Here is a 14,715-nt window from a genome sequence, read left to right as displayed (position 1 = left end):
TAAAATACAGGATGCAACTGACTCTCAGGCATGACAGCTGAGTCACTCCAACCATAATTTCCTTTAAAGTGGAGAAAGGTTTGTTAAATTTAAGAACCAAGAATTGGCAACAATACCATATCTTCCATTCTTCAGAACCTCACTCCAATTCATTACAGAAACCATGATCACAGTGCAACAACCATATGCTGAAAATTAGGCAAAGCAAAAAAGAAGATTGTCACACCATCTTAGCAGGACTCAGGCCTCCAAGACCACAAATCTAGAGATGTATCAAGCATTACTTTTCCATCAGATTAACTACACAGTTTTTAAAAATGATTTTGAATTAAACAAAAGCTAAACAAGTTCACAGAAGACTTACTTCAATTAAGAGTTGTTTACTTCAATCGAACCTGTGAAGAAAACACTTTTAAGCTAAGTTCATATACGATATTGTCAGTACAAAGTGAATGCTTGCATTGAGCTTTGCACGGGTTGAACTACATTTAGGCACCATCTTTTGAAAAGCTGTGTATCTGTAAGGTCATCCCTGTTCTCAGGAAAAGGGCTGTAAGTACTACTGACTTTTCCTTTCCAAAAAAATCGCCCCCCATTTTTCAAATGCACAGCTCTGTGCTCTGTTACCCACCACCTTCAATTGCAATGGAAAGGTATCTCACAGTACTTTGATACATTTTTATAGTTTGGATCAACATGCAAGTTATTTTTAAAAGAGAACAAATAGTAAATGGCAACGTAAAGGAAGGGAGGGCAATAACAACCTCGCATCTAATCTGACTAACAGAAGGTCTGCATTTCCTACTTCAAGCAGCCTAAGTACATGCCTCAGCTTTCTACTGGTGACAAGTTTCAGTATTAGTCAAACTCAGGATGCGTGCTATACCAGGCTGGAAGGCAAAAAATGTATTGATGCTAATGCAGCCCTTGAAACAATGACATGCACAGAAAGAAGTTACCAATGATTTGCCAAGTCCGCTGACTAGGAAACTCCTAAATTGCATGCAAGACAACATTCACCTGCATAGCATTACTTCAGACTTTTGGGATAGATCTTTATGATATGACACCAACTGCAGTTTTAGTAGTAAGCACACATCTGTAAGTCTACAGTTAAGAGTAATTACCACAATAGCATGCTTGGACACATACTATTCTTAACTGGAAAAAGGTGCACATTTTTGCACAAGAACATATATCCTCTTTAGGGAGGAGGTTGATTCTGGTATCTCATATCCTCAAATGACTGACAAAATCCAACAGCACAAATGTCTATAACTTGATAAAGTCTGAAAACAGACTTTTTTTGTAACTATAATGCAAGTCTGCAAGATGCCAAAAATGACTATTCAGATTTGTAGCACAAAGCAGGCCAACTAAAACAGATGACAAAAGCAAATAAATAAGCTTCCAGGTATGGAAGATCTTCATCAGCTCTAAACCACAGGTAACCTGGACTTAGCATTAAATGTGCTGAGAATCACTCTTAGTTCTTCACAAGTCAACTGTGTTAATTACATTGCACAATCTGAAAGCAAAGCAAGGTACACATGGAGCAGGGAGGTGCTGGCAAGTGTAGAACAATTAGACAGTTAGCTCTTGCAGGAGATAGAGACAGGTAATTACTGCTTTTGAAAGCTGCTGAAAGGCCAGCTAGAGGGGTAATGTAAAGAAAATTGTAACACAGCACAAAACTAAACTCTCTACTATGTCTATTTCATTCACCTAGTAATTACATAGCTCAGCTTCTATCTCATTTATTGAAGGTATGTTAAATCCTTCAGGTGCAACATCACAGACAACTGCATTTATATTTTTCATTCCCTTGCATCAAAATCAAATTCTTCAGGGCCTGAACAAGACTATTACTTGACTCGGAGGTGCTTCTGAGCATCTGGAATTAGGCAAAGGGATGTTAAAAACTCACATTTAAGGGCAGTAACATTTTCCCCAGTTAGAGCATCAAAAAATACTAGTTGGCTGCAAGGTCCTTTTGCAACCCTTCCTGTGAAGGGTTGTGATGTACTTGTGATCGGTGAACACATAATGTACTGGGAAATGCCACTGACACACAAAGCAAATATTAGCAGTATGACACCAATACCCCCAGAAATATACTTGTACCATCAACATGATAACCAGGTTGCCTTTAATATTTAGTGCCTAGGTGCTCTCACTGTCCTGAGCACAAAGCCATCCCATCGACAGTGCTAATGCAGGAAGAAAAGTCATGCAATTGAGTTTCAGATTTTGCTTTCTATTTAACATTTTTCTACATAGGCAATAAAATGATAACCACTAATAATCACAAGTCATTTACAATACAGTGTGTCTGTTGTACTGTTATTGGTCCGGAGATCAACACAATTTTGTATAAATACCCAGCTGTATTTACATGAACTGACAGTGCTGTTAAGTAGAAAAATAATGATTAATACGTTACATAGTTGATGTTTAATACATCAGTTTATTGAAAACATCTTCCCCAAAATAATTTTATTCTTTCCTGACACAAATTAAGAAAGATTAAAGTTATCATAAAACATTATCATAAAAAATCCCTACGTTATCTTCTACGTTGCACTTCAGACTTCACATTGTGCTATCACAGAAAAAACATCAGAAATTTAAGCAGGGCTTAGGTAGAATATCCCTAAAAAAAAAAAAAAAGTTGAAATGACACATCACATCAGACATTTCTCTGGTTAGCATGGTTCCTGCTTAGAGGTTTTTTTTGTTTGTTTTTGTTTTTTTAAAAATCAATTTGGTTCTATGAAGAGAAGGAGAAAAATCAAACATAGTATCTTAGAGAAGATTCAGAGCCTATGTAGCACATAACTGAATAGCAAAAGGCCTTATGAAGTAAAAGCAGATGGACTACATTATGTATGTGCCCAGGCATTTTAGGAAAGTATAAGAATGAATCCCTGGGCAGTGGTGGCCAAAAAACTTCTTTCTCTTGTGTAAACAAAGTTTTCCCCAACAGCTGTATTCCCCTTCCTGTTTATTCTTCTCTCCTGCAGAATTATCTCAGTTCAGTCACATCTGTACTTCATTTATTTTTAAAAAATATTTCTTTAGCTACCTCCTAGCTTTTCAGATTATTAAGGCTGAGGGAATTTTCCAAATCTCATTTCTCCTTTTACAACCTATCTTGTTTACATTTTTACACTTCATTTGGGCTCTGAATTCAAATAATGTTCCACATGGGGTAGGGCTTTACCCACACAGATCAGTTTGCAGGATTAGAGTTTTCAAGTGACCACTTGAAATTGCCTAGGCAATTATCATTTCTTCTTGATTTTAAGACCAAAACACAGCAGGATAATTAAGTGAAAACAGCATTTGGTTGCTCCTGTCTTCCTTTTTATTAAATTTCATGATTACCTTTAATGCTTACACATTCCACAATTATTAGATTTTAAAAATCTGTTGAAGCCTAAAGTTTGCCACGTCATATTTGAGAACACCTTTCTAACATTGGGGTTCATGACAATAACCATTACATTAAAGATTAACTTAACACTATTATTGCGTTAAATCACTTAACTTTTTTTAATTTGCTTTATTCTGATGAAGTACTACACGTTCCTCTAATGATACGAACAGTGGTTTTAACCTATTTTGTCTTGAGCTACAAGGATGAAATTGCACCACAATATAAACCACATCCACTTTTTTTTTTTTTTTTTTTTTGCATTTCAACTAGGTTGCACATAACAAGATCACTAAAATATGTCTAACACTTCATTGCCTTTTTTTTTTTTTTTTTTAAAACAGACATTTTGCTGGGTCTCATGTGACTCTTTTTAAAAATAATTGAGTGGATGATGAACCGCCTCTCAAGGGCAAGCATCAGCCTCTGGAAGCAACTCTATCCTACAAGCAATATATCTGAAGATGATGTAATCTGTTCCAAAAAGCTTGCTTCTATTTTTAAATAGCATCCTTTTATTATGCTTTTAAAAGGGCAACTGTATCACAAATTGTTACTTTGCACTTAACCTAGTAACAATCATCAGTGATATTCTGTATACATGAAATAGCTTCAGAAAATCATTGAGTTTTTTCTCATTGTCTAACAAAATCCTTACAAGTAGTACTTGAAATGGTAATTTAAATTTATAAGATTATAAAATACACTGTGAAAAACTTTAGCTTAAGGTCAATTTGTCATAAAAAGGTGATTTTCTTAAAACCAATTTAAAATGCTTAAGTATTTTGTATGTAAAGTACATTTTGGTTTGGGTTTTTGCAATTAATGCTACTGAATTTGACACTGAAGAACATGGAAAAAGCTTTACATCAGAAACAGCACAAAAAGATGTTCTCAGCACTGAAACTTCATCTGATTTTACAAGGAGAGACAGTGATGACAGATGATCAAAAACTATCATTTTTTACAGAGAGCACTTTCAGTGTATTCTACTTTCGATTGACAGGATCTCTAAATAAATCATTAAATTTAACACTCCCAGCAACATACAATTCTATACTAAAGAAGTATTAATTATGTTCTTTCTGTCCCAACGAGAAAGAAGCAAAGCGTTTGGGTGAGACATTAGGAAAAACTTCTCTGAAAGAATGGGCACATGCTGCCCAAGGAGGTGGTGGAGTCACCATCCCTGGAGTTATTCAAGAAACATGGTGGTGTGGTACTAAGGAACATGGCTTAATGGGCAACATCAGCTACAGGTGGATGGTTGGTTTAGATGATCTTGGAGATCTCTTCCAACCTTAATTATTCTATGATTCTGATTTCCTTGATGGCAATAAGCATGCCACAAGAAGTAAAGGATGTGAATGCTGTTATCTCTGTCATCACTTTGCTACACTGAGATATAGATCTCTGAATGCTAAGTGATGATGTCTCACTAATTTTAGAGTGCAGCAAATATTACTGGGTATCCCAGAATTTCACTTCATATCTTCTGATGATTAACAGCAACCCAAATCTGCAAACGGATCAGCAAGAGTGATAAAGATGGACTATCAAAGTGATAGAACCTACCTCTTCACATTTTATTAGGCATGATGAAATTTTTCAGTATTTTTCACATAGTTTTGCCACAAATATCTCATATCTAATTATGGTCTACTAAAACTACTTATAGGTCCTTCTGTCATCTCCAGGGAACAACAATCATCATCTACTATACCACATGCAAACGCTTACATTTTTGTCACCTAAGGGCAAAAAAAAAAGCTTTAAATTTTGCAATAGTTAACTTAAGAAGTTACTGTGAAAGCATCACTGAAAAAGAAACAGAAACAGCTGCTATCTAAAACATTATTCTTTTTTTAAACCAAACAGTAAATACCATAGCTGGCTCCAAAGATGAATCATTTACAGTGCTATTTGTAACTATGGCAGCTAAAAGTGTTTATGTACAATCAATGAACGTACAGATGATATAGTATATTTGAAAGCTTAGCTTACGTAATTATTATACTAGAGCAGAAAAAGACACTCACCCTATCCTGGGCTCACATAGGAAACTCCAGTGGAGTGGATCTCTAGAAGAGATCCTTCCCCACTGGCAGTCAGCTCTTAAATGGGTCTAGGAGAGGTGCGGCCAGGCTCCACCCCTTCCTGCAGCACAGGTGAATTGCCTGTGCTCCTGTGGCTTGACTCAGTGCTCACCTCAGGTGATCAATCAGAGGTTCAGGCCATGATTCAGCAGCCTCATCCAATTGATTACACCACTCTGACTGCAAATGCCAAAAGACATTTTTCTTTGGGATGCTGGTATACTTTGCTACTTGGAAAAACAAAACACTTTCCAGCTTAATATCATCTGCAGAAGTAATTAACTTTAGCACATTTTCTTTCAGTTGACTTGTAAATAATTAAACTAGAACACCATGAAAATCCACAAAACTTTTAAGACTATCACCCTCAACTGAATTTCATTTACTAGATAAGCAAAATCACTTGGAAAATGTATTACAAAAGCACATGTCATGGTAGGAAAACAGACTAATTGATTTTCAACATATTTTCTAGCTTTATTTTCTATGAGTTTGTTTAGTGTTTGTATAACCAAGATGTTATAATTGCAATATAATCAAAAGAGTAAGGCAAAGCTGTATAACCAAGATGTTATAATTGCAATATAATCAAAAGAGTAAGGCAAACAAGGATCACAAAAGAGAATAAGTAGAAGAGCTTACCCTTGGGTTGAGCTCACTAGAAGATATCAAAGAGGAGGATCTCCAGAAGAGATCCTTCCCCTCTGGTAGCCAGCTCTTAAATAGGTCCAGGAGGGGTGGAGCCTGGCTCCACCCCTTCCGGCAGCACAGGTGAATTGCCTTCACCTGTGCTCCTCTGGCTGACTCATGGCTCACCTCAGGTGATCAATCAGAGGTTCAGGCCGTGACTCAGCAGTTCCCATACAGTGTTCCTCAACCAACAGTCTCATCTCTTAAGTGCACTTACTATTTAATGCAAGTTTAAATTCATTTTCTCAGTAAGCACTTTTGAACAATCCAGATTTATTATATGCAATGTATTTTTTCTACTACTGTCATAATTCGAATAGAACCACAAAATAACAAAATTCTGTAAAGTTATTTACAACCTTGTGTTGTTCACTACTCCTCATTTTGTTACTCTTTAAATGCCTACAGATTTTCTTTTCATTATTTTACCACAAACTGAAATTATTTTTACAAGGATGTGAACTGTCAAATTCATTCTTGTTTCAAAAAATCAGTACCATATTAGTTGTCTTTTATCCTTTCCTTAGATTTTTTGCACTTCCTCAGCACTTCAGGAGATTTAAGTTTAACAGACAATTAAAAAAATAATCCTTAAGCACATTTCCACAGTGCCTCCAGTCTTGCAGGGCTGTTTGCAGCTCTGGTGTTAAAGGAGGATTGGAATGCGGAGAGCTAGAGATGATGCTGTAACATGGGACAGCCCCTTCAGCATCACACAAGCCAAACTGCTCTCATACCAGGCTGAGCTGATAGGCAGGGAGACAGCAGAAGAAAAAAGATGTAGGGGTGTCAACAGCCTCCAAAGCCTTCCTGTAAAGCTGTGGCAGATGCATCTTATCCAGACTTGCTAGGGCTTTACAATATATACATTCTGATGTTTCCCTTTTGACCTTTTGATCAATGAATTTATTTAGATTCTCATTCTTCCCGGGCATCCATACAAGCTTTAACTTCTTTCCTAAAAGACATCCAGCAGGGAACTTGTGCTGATCAGCTACTCCCTGCATGAGTATATTTATAAAAACAACAGTCTAAATGATTGTTATGTTTTCTTCTTGAGTTTTCCTTTTTCTTACTGCTTTCCCTTTCTCTTGCCAGACTTATGTTTAAAATGCCACTTAAGGACAATCATTTTGTTTCAAGTATATATAGAGTCCTACTACTATGAAGAACTTGAGATGAACTGCCCCCAGTTCCTCTCACAGTTCAGCTGCAAGCTTGCAAGTTCCTCACAACTGCAAAGTAACAGTCAGACATTAAGGGACTTATAATTTTTAAGATCCCTAGGGAAAGTGGGAATGTACTGACACTTTTCTCCCATGGTAGGATGTATTCCAGCTCTTCAGCACACTAAAGTAGACTCTACCCTGCAATGCTGCACCTCGAACTATCTCATCTCCCTGAACAAGGAGGCCCAGCATACTCCATACTACTTGTCCCCATGGTTCCCACAAACATGCTGATCAAGAAACTACTCCTCTTCCAGACAGTACTCCAATCTAATATATAATGCTTTACAAACAGAGATATACCACTGCTATCTCAGTACCATAGGGCTTGCACTGTATTTCAAGCGGATGAATCTCACAGCATTCACAAAGCTCTGCAGCAAACACCCCATGCATTGCTTATCTGCAGTTTCAACCTCATCTCCCTCCCACTGTTTGGTTCATACAGAAGCAGAGACCCTTGCAAAGCAGAGGGGACTATGCAACAAGGAGAAATTGAGCCATCAACAGTTTACAGATTGTGTTTCCACCCCTGGGGCAAACAGTTCCAGGTATACTGAACCATGACAGAGCCCCAGCCTCCACATACCCAGTTCTCAGTACACTGCTACAACACAGCTTGCCTGAGGCATCCCAGTACTTACAAAGCTCTGTGCATTTACAAAGCCACTTCAGCTTTGGCTTGAACCTCAGAACAAAGGGAAGCAAAGAGCAGAAAGAGGATGAAACAAAAACCCATATATACAGTAAGGATTAATTTGTTCTATCAATGTAGTATTATATATATCTTGCCATCTAAACGATTTTTCATATAATTAAAGTTCAGCATGATAATTTTTTCAACTTTTTTTATTTTTTAACCTGTTCCAGGAGATACTGTAATGTCTAGTTTATACAGTGTGATATAAACATTCTTATCAAAACATCTAAGATAGCTTAGCTAAGTAAAATTGAACCAAACAGCCTCTTCTGTGTTCCTTATAGGCAGAAAACTCATGGAAAATCTTCTTTGTATTTTCAGAGCTACAGTGAGGAGATTCAGGGACCACCATTGGGCTATTTGGTCTGTAATCTTACAGTATCACAGCAGATCTCACACTGCAGGGTGCAGTCAACAGACAGATAGAACAGCCAAGACTTAACAAACTCACAATCCTAATCAATGGTGGTAAATTTGGTGAATGAATATTATCTCAATGAAGTTACTTTAAATATCACAGTACTGCATAGCAAAGCACTGGTAGGGAACCTGCTTTGGCAGGGGAGTTGGACTCGATGATCTCTGGAGGTCCCTTCCAACCCCTACAATTCTGTGATTCTGTGAAACTGGGGATGAAAGACCACTATATTTATAGCTGTGCTTTAGTATCCATAAATCAGAGTCATAGAATGGCCTGCGTTGAAAAGGACCAGAATGATCATCTACTTTCAACCCCCTGCTATGTGCAGGGTTGCCAACCACCAGACCAGGCTGCCCAGAGCCACATCCAGCCTGGCCTTGAATGCCTCCAGGGATGGGGCATCCACAACCTCCTTGGGCAACCTGTTCAGTGTGTCACCACACCCTGAGTGACAACCTTCCTCCTAATACCTAATTTAGATCTCCCCCACCTTTGTTTAAGACCATTCCCCTTTGTCCTGTCACTATTCACTCACGTAAACAGTCGTTTATAATTAGTTTATAGAAGAATAAAAAGAACAACAAACCTCCCAAAAAAAAAACAGTGGAGGTGCATAGCATTTATAGAACACCGTGGGGAGAAGCAAACAGTTTACCTGTTTCCTTGGTTTGACTCAAGTAGTAACAATCACAAGAATATCTTCATGTAACAAGGTAAAAAGTTTGTTCTGTGGGTTATTGCTGGAAAAACAACGCCGAACACTTTGAAAGTGGCAGTATAGCTGGATCTATTGTATTTACAGCAATGTCTTGGAAATAGCAGTAGAAAACTCAAGTACCTCACTGCTTTGAAAGAGAGCTACAAAAATACCAATGTTTTAACTCAGATTTTATCAGCTCTGAAAATACTGACTCAACTATTGATCTTTTAGCCTTAGCTACTCTGAGGTATGAAAAGCCCATCTGGATTGATTTAGCTTTGGTCTCCTGAAACAAGTACTGCCTCCGTACACATAGTGATGTATTTATATTATGAAGGCCTACGCAACTGAAAAACAGTTCTATAATCAAGTGATATAAATAGTGCTGATGCACTGGGTACATTAAAGATCTCTATACCAGCACTGTTTACTCAAAATTAAAGACACTTACTGAAGTAGCACATAGCATTTTCACAACACAAAGTCTGAAGAATTTTTTTTTTCAAATGCTCTCTCAGATCAGCTCCATTAACCACTTGCTAGTGTATCAGTACATAAGAAACTCCAGATCAAACATTTCTCACTGGCAATGGCATATTTGAGAACTAAAAAAAAATCTTACATCTGTAATTATGGTATTTTTCTCACAAAGTTAAGCATGAATTAAATTGCAAGATCCAAAATAAGCCTTAAAAGCTCTGCATTACACTGCCACACTATGGTACAATCAAGATCTGCAAGCAAGAATATAACAAAAAGAGAATAAAAATAACCTCTACAATTATCTGAGATGAAGTACCTACCATCTGTTATGTTTATCTACTACAACCCCAAAGCACTAAAACCAAACTTGTGCCTTGTTCAGCATCAGCTACCTAGATAAATTATACTTATGGATTTTGCTTCGGTAATGTTTTTCAAAAACGAAAAAAGTTTAACTTCTGCAAGTGTTAAAACATGTAGGAAAGTTGATACCATGAGCATTCTTTACTTTGCTGGCTGCAAAACATAGAGGTTTTTGTTCTCTACAATACTATGTGATCTGAAAGGTTTTCTGTCGACGGCCAGAGGAAAGAAAGGTTCAAAGACATTCTTTAAGTATTTTTTGAGGTATTCAAGGCAATGCTACAGAATTTTAGCATTTACATCGAACACATCAATGATTTGCTTTGTTGCTAAAATATAACTCATTTTAGACTTGCAAACTTTTCAATATATTTAACATGGTACAAATAGGAAAATTTTCCTAAATACTTCTAAGTTTAAAAAGACTTTATTTTTGCTGACCTTGAAGCACAGTAACACAAGAGGACTGAAATTTCACATGCAGCTTTTTAAATGCACAGCTCATGAGTCAAAGCATAAATTATTTTAATTACTTTGCCATTTACATAATTTATACCTTCCATAGCATTTGTTTTTCAAGAAAGCTATAAGTCAACTTCGTATGACCATTACCAGCACTACTTTATTCATTCTAACATTCCATTTTTTAAGTGTTTTTCTAATAAATCAAACATTACACATAAGCAATTGGCTGACGCCAAGACCATACCAATTATTTTACCTGTAAGAACTTGCCATTATAAACATTTCCCACAAGGCATAATAAAATACTTGCCTGGTGCCACAATACTTACAGGAATATCCTGAACTGAAGTATATTAAATAAAGATTAGATGGCTAGCTGGAATTTCATCTATTCCACCCCTTTCTTAATTGCTATTGTCACCATTTCAGTTTACAAGAAATGGTACAGTCTAGATACATACCAGTTCTTTTCCATTAGGATGGCTCACTCAAGTTTTTAAACTCCAAATTATGCACCTTTCATCTCCAAACATTTCCAGTCACAGAAAGATGACTGCTCAAGCCATTAATGAACAAGGATTGTCTTAAGAAAAGTTCCAGTCCTTCAACTAATACATGCAAGGGCCTCCTGAGCATTCCTGATCAGGATCAACCCAAATAAATTCTATCCTCACATTTGGCAGCAAATCTGTAGACTATCCTCTGTGACTTGTGATTGGCAGGGGAGGAATATAGTCAACCTGAGAGACACTGAAGGAAGACAATTTATGGAGAGTGCATTCTTAACAGTTTTAATGGTTAGTTGTTGCCCAGGAATCATGCTGAACTGTACATGGAACTCCTCCCTTAAATGTGACACCATTCCATTCTGAATAATCCTGCTTTTAACTGCACCCAAAGATTTATCAGCGGATACTGGCATTTCTGTTATTCTGTCCATTTTAGGTACAAAAATCTATTTTCCTTTCCCAGATGAAAGCAGACACACCTTCTTCAATTAGTCATTCAGGTACCACAGCTAAGTATTTAAAATTAGATAGCCTTCTTTAAAACATATATTTTATATAAATTATAAAGATTTAAGATGAAGTTAAATTGATTACTGAAAAATGCTATTTCTTACTACCATATCTTCCCTTACAGCCTACTCTTCTTTGAAGGATATTGTATTCCATATCAGATTAATTGGAGTTCTGTCACACGGAAAAAGATCAGTTATGTTTAATGGCCTTTTTAGCACTGCAGAGTTATATCTTCCTGAGAACAATCAAAATCACACTTCACTGCTTCATCAGGCATCCCATTCTAAGAAACTACAAGAAATGTCATACCTTCCTGAACTTTTCCATCTGCTTATAAAGATCTGGATCCAGCTCCTGAGACACATCTTTCATCCAAAGCAGAGCTCCTCTGTATTCAGTTCGATACTGTTCCATGCGATTTACTGTCAGCCACGTGTCTGATATGGCCCTATATCTGAATGTCTCCACTTCTTGATATAACCTAGTCAAAGGAGCACGCAGTGCTAATCTGGGGAAGACATGAAGAAATGAGGGGAAGGAAGTCATTCTGCAAAGGCACACAAATTAATATAATTACTGATACTTTGCTAGTAATCAAAATACAGAAATAAAAAAGAATTCACTCAATTTTTACTTTGTGTTCAGATAGTTGAACAGATTGGTTGGGAATATACACAAAATTGATAGTTTTGTATGCATACTGTGTTTCCAGTTCTCCTAGTCAAGTAGCAGCCTTTCATAGTTTCCTTCACTTACTCATGCAAGTGGAAAAGAAACTTTGGTTAATGTGTATATTTTATTTAGCTAAAATGCTTTTATTTACTTTTTTAACTTTCCTCTTTGCAAATTGCATTTAACAAGTGGAAGAATATACCTGAAGTCATTTTTATTACTGGATACATACCACAGATGCATCAAGATAGTCATGTTAAGCTTCAGAAAAAGCATTTCTATTAGCCTTTAATCTTCATATATACATGTAAACAAAGAAGTAATCAGTCAGGTGCCTAACTAACTGATTCATTTTTCTTTATTTTGAGGAATCCAAACAATTCTTTTGAAGGATATTTATCTTTGGGAAGATTTTAGGGATTTTCTTAAATGTTTGTTTCAGATACTACACTTCGGAGAGGCAGCAGGGGACACTGTTGTCTTCCCTATGCCATCACTTCAGCTCCTAATGGGACAGAATTACTCCAACTTTTGCCATGTTTCCATCTGCTGCTTCTGCTTTCCTGTTTCTTGCCAGCAGCCACCTCACTGGAATGGGTTCAATCAGTTCCACACCAGTGTAAAGCTAGTTTAATTTGTCACTTAGGGACTTCCTAGGCCTAAGAGAATCTCTAATTTCAGCTCCAATAGCCAGCAAATTTCATTTACTTGATCTCCGGATTGCTACTGGCATTCAAAATAAGTAAGAACAATTTTCACACCAAGATGAGCTTGAAGATGGCTCAAGAAGAAAAGAAAGACAAACATCTGTTTTTATTTTTATGGGAAATAATTTTGAAAGACATCTTACTTGATGTACATTTAAGAGATATAATAAAACATGAACTTCTTACTGGGTCTTTTTTGGATATAATGTACATTTTTCTTCAATTCTACAAATACCTAACCAGTCATTCAAATGAAAAATTCACTTTACATGGACAGACTGTACGGTGTGATTTGTGAAAAATGTTGAGCTACTTAAAAAAGCAAACATTTAGGGGTTTTGCTCAAAGGTACCTTACATATGTTCTGAAGATCTTACTCAGGGCTGTTCCTGGATGTGCTAATGACCAAACTGTAGCCCAAGATAAACATGAAATCCTCAGTACTTGGTAGGTGAACTTTTTATTTTGAGCCAAACAGCTGCACTGCTCAGCTGAAGCTGGAAAGTGTCATGATAATTAAAAGTCTCCCCGAATCCTTTAGGAGTAGAGAATTTGATTTTTCCTTTGTCATGAAACTGAACTTTCCCTTCTGACTGATGGAAAATTTAAATCTTTCGTAGTACTAATATGGAAAAAAACAAACCACAAAATCCTACACACATAATGAAACCCAACAACATCAAGTACTGTTGCTTGTAAACCCTTTGAAAAAGCACAGTCAGTGAGACATCGAAAACTCTACAGAAAAGCAAAAGTTTGCGTGTTTGTGCCCCCCTGTATCCTTCACATTATACTAATCTGTTCCTACTCAATCTACGTAAGGTCAGCAGGATGTTTCCTTGAGATTCTTTCTGTAAGGTTAAAGCAAGAAATGGCTTTGTTTCCTTGAGGTGTGAGACTCTATGGTCCAGAAAAAGCCACCTCCTACCCCTCTCAGGACCTAGACATCTCCCCACAACAGGAATGCTGCAGTGTTTTTCCACATAATGAGAATTGCAGCTAAGCAGGAAAGAGACTTGAACCAGCTCCTTTACTGCCCCACTGCCAGACAGGCCATGCAGATAGCACCCATATAGCTTCAGAACTGCTGAGCTGAACAGGCATAAGTGGAGGAATCTGGAGATCCAGAGACACGGCAGGCCCAGGGGACAGAAAACAGATTTGGCAAAAGTACTCACAGCAAGCCAGAAATATTACCCGTACTTTGACAGTTTTGGTCAATAACAAATTTCTTATCACTTTGTTCCTCACATATCTATAGTGGTAAAATCAATTACAGCAATGATGAATGAACTACCATTATCCCATGTGATCAGATGGTAATTCTGACATACATACCTTTGCTGAGAAGAAAAGCAGAGGGCCTTTCCAGTTGCTTGCATCATTTTTCCTGCTCTCGTTTTATCCTGAGAACCCTGTGACCGAAGAAATTTCCCCAATTCATTTTCTTCCTGAGACAGAACTAATGAAAAATAAACGAGTGATCAAACATGTAATTTAAAACATTACTAACAGCTTTTAAACTGGCCTAACATCAAATAGGTTAAGTCACTCCAAATCCAAGCAGCACAGAAAAATTAATTTCATGGACTTTCTGAATTTATAAATCAGAATATTTGAGGAGTTTCCTGTATTTAACAAGAACCACTATTTTGTCAGTGCCAAGAGTCAAAAGAAAAAGACATGCTACTTAGTTCTTGAACAAAAATAAATAAATAAATAAAAAATCAA

At 36.9% G+C, this 14,715-nt stretch overlaps 1 protein-coding gene across 3 annotated transcripts in view; it reads right to left on the bottom strand.

Annotated features, from left to right (window-relative positions):
• ICA1 (islet cell autoantigen 1) overlaps positions 1-14,715 on the bottom strand; it is a 68,656-nt gene that overhangs the window by 36,679 nt on the left and 17,262 nt on the right. For all 3 annotated transcript variants that reach the window (XM_042888930.1, XM_042888931.1, XM_042888932.1), the window contains exons 6-7: positions 14,323-14,446; positions 11,915-12,113 (exon numbers count right to left, since the gene is read on the bottom strand). In XM_042888930.1, coding sequence (XP_042744864.1) covers positions 11,915-12,113; positions 14,323-14,446 — 323 coding nt within the window. The remainder of the gene's footprint in view (positions 1-11,914; positions 12,114-14,322; positions 14,447-14,715) is intronic.

Source organism: Lagopus leucura, unplaced genomic scaffold, assembly GCF_019238085.1.
Source record: "Lagopus leucura isolate 7727_CA_CO unplaced genomic scaffold, USGS_WTPT01 Super-Scaffold_100157, whole genome shotgun sequence".
Taxonomy (NCBI): Eukaryota; Metazoa; Chordata; class Aves; order Galliformes; family Phasianidae; genus Lagopus; species Lagopus leucura.
This window is presented reverse-complemented; position numbering and strand designations above follow the sequence as displayed.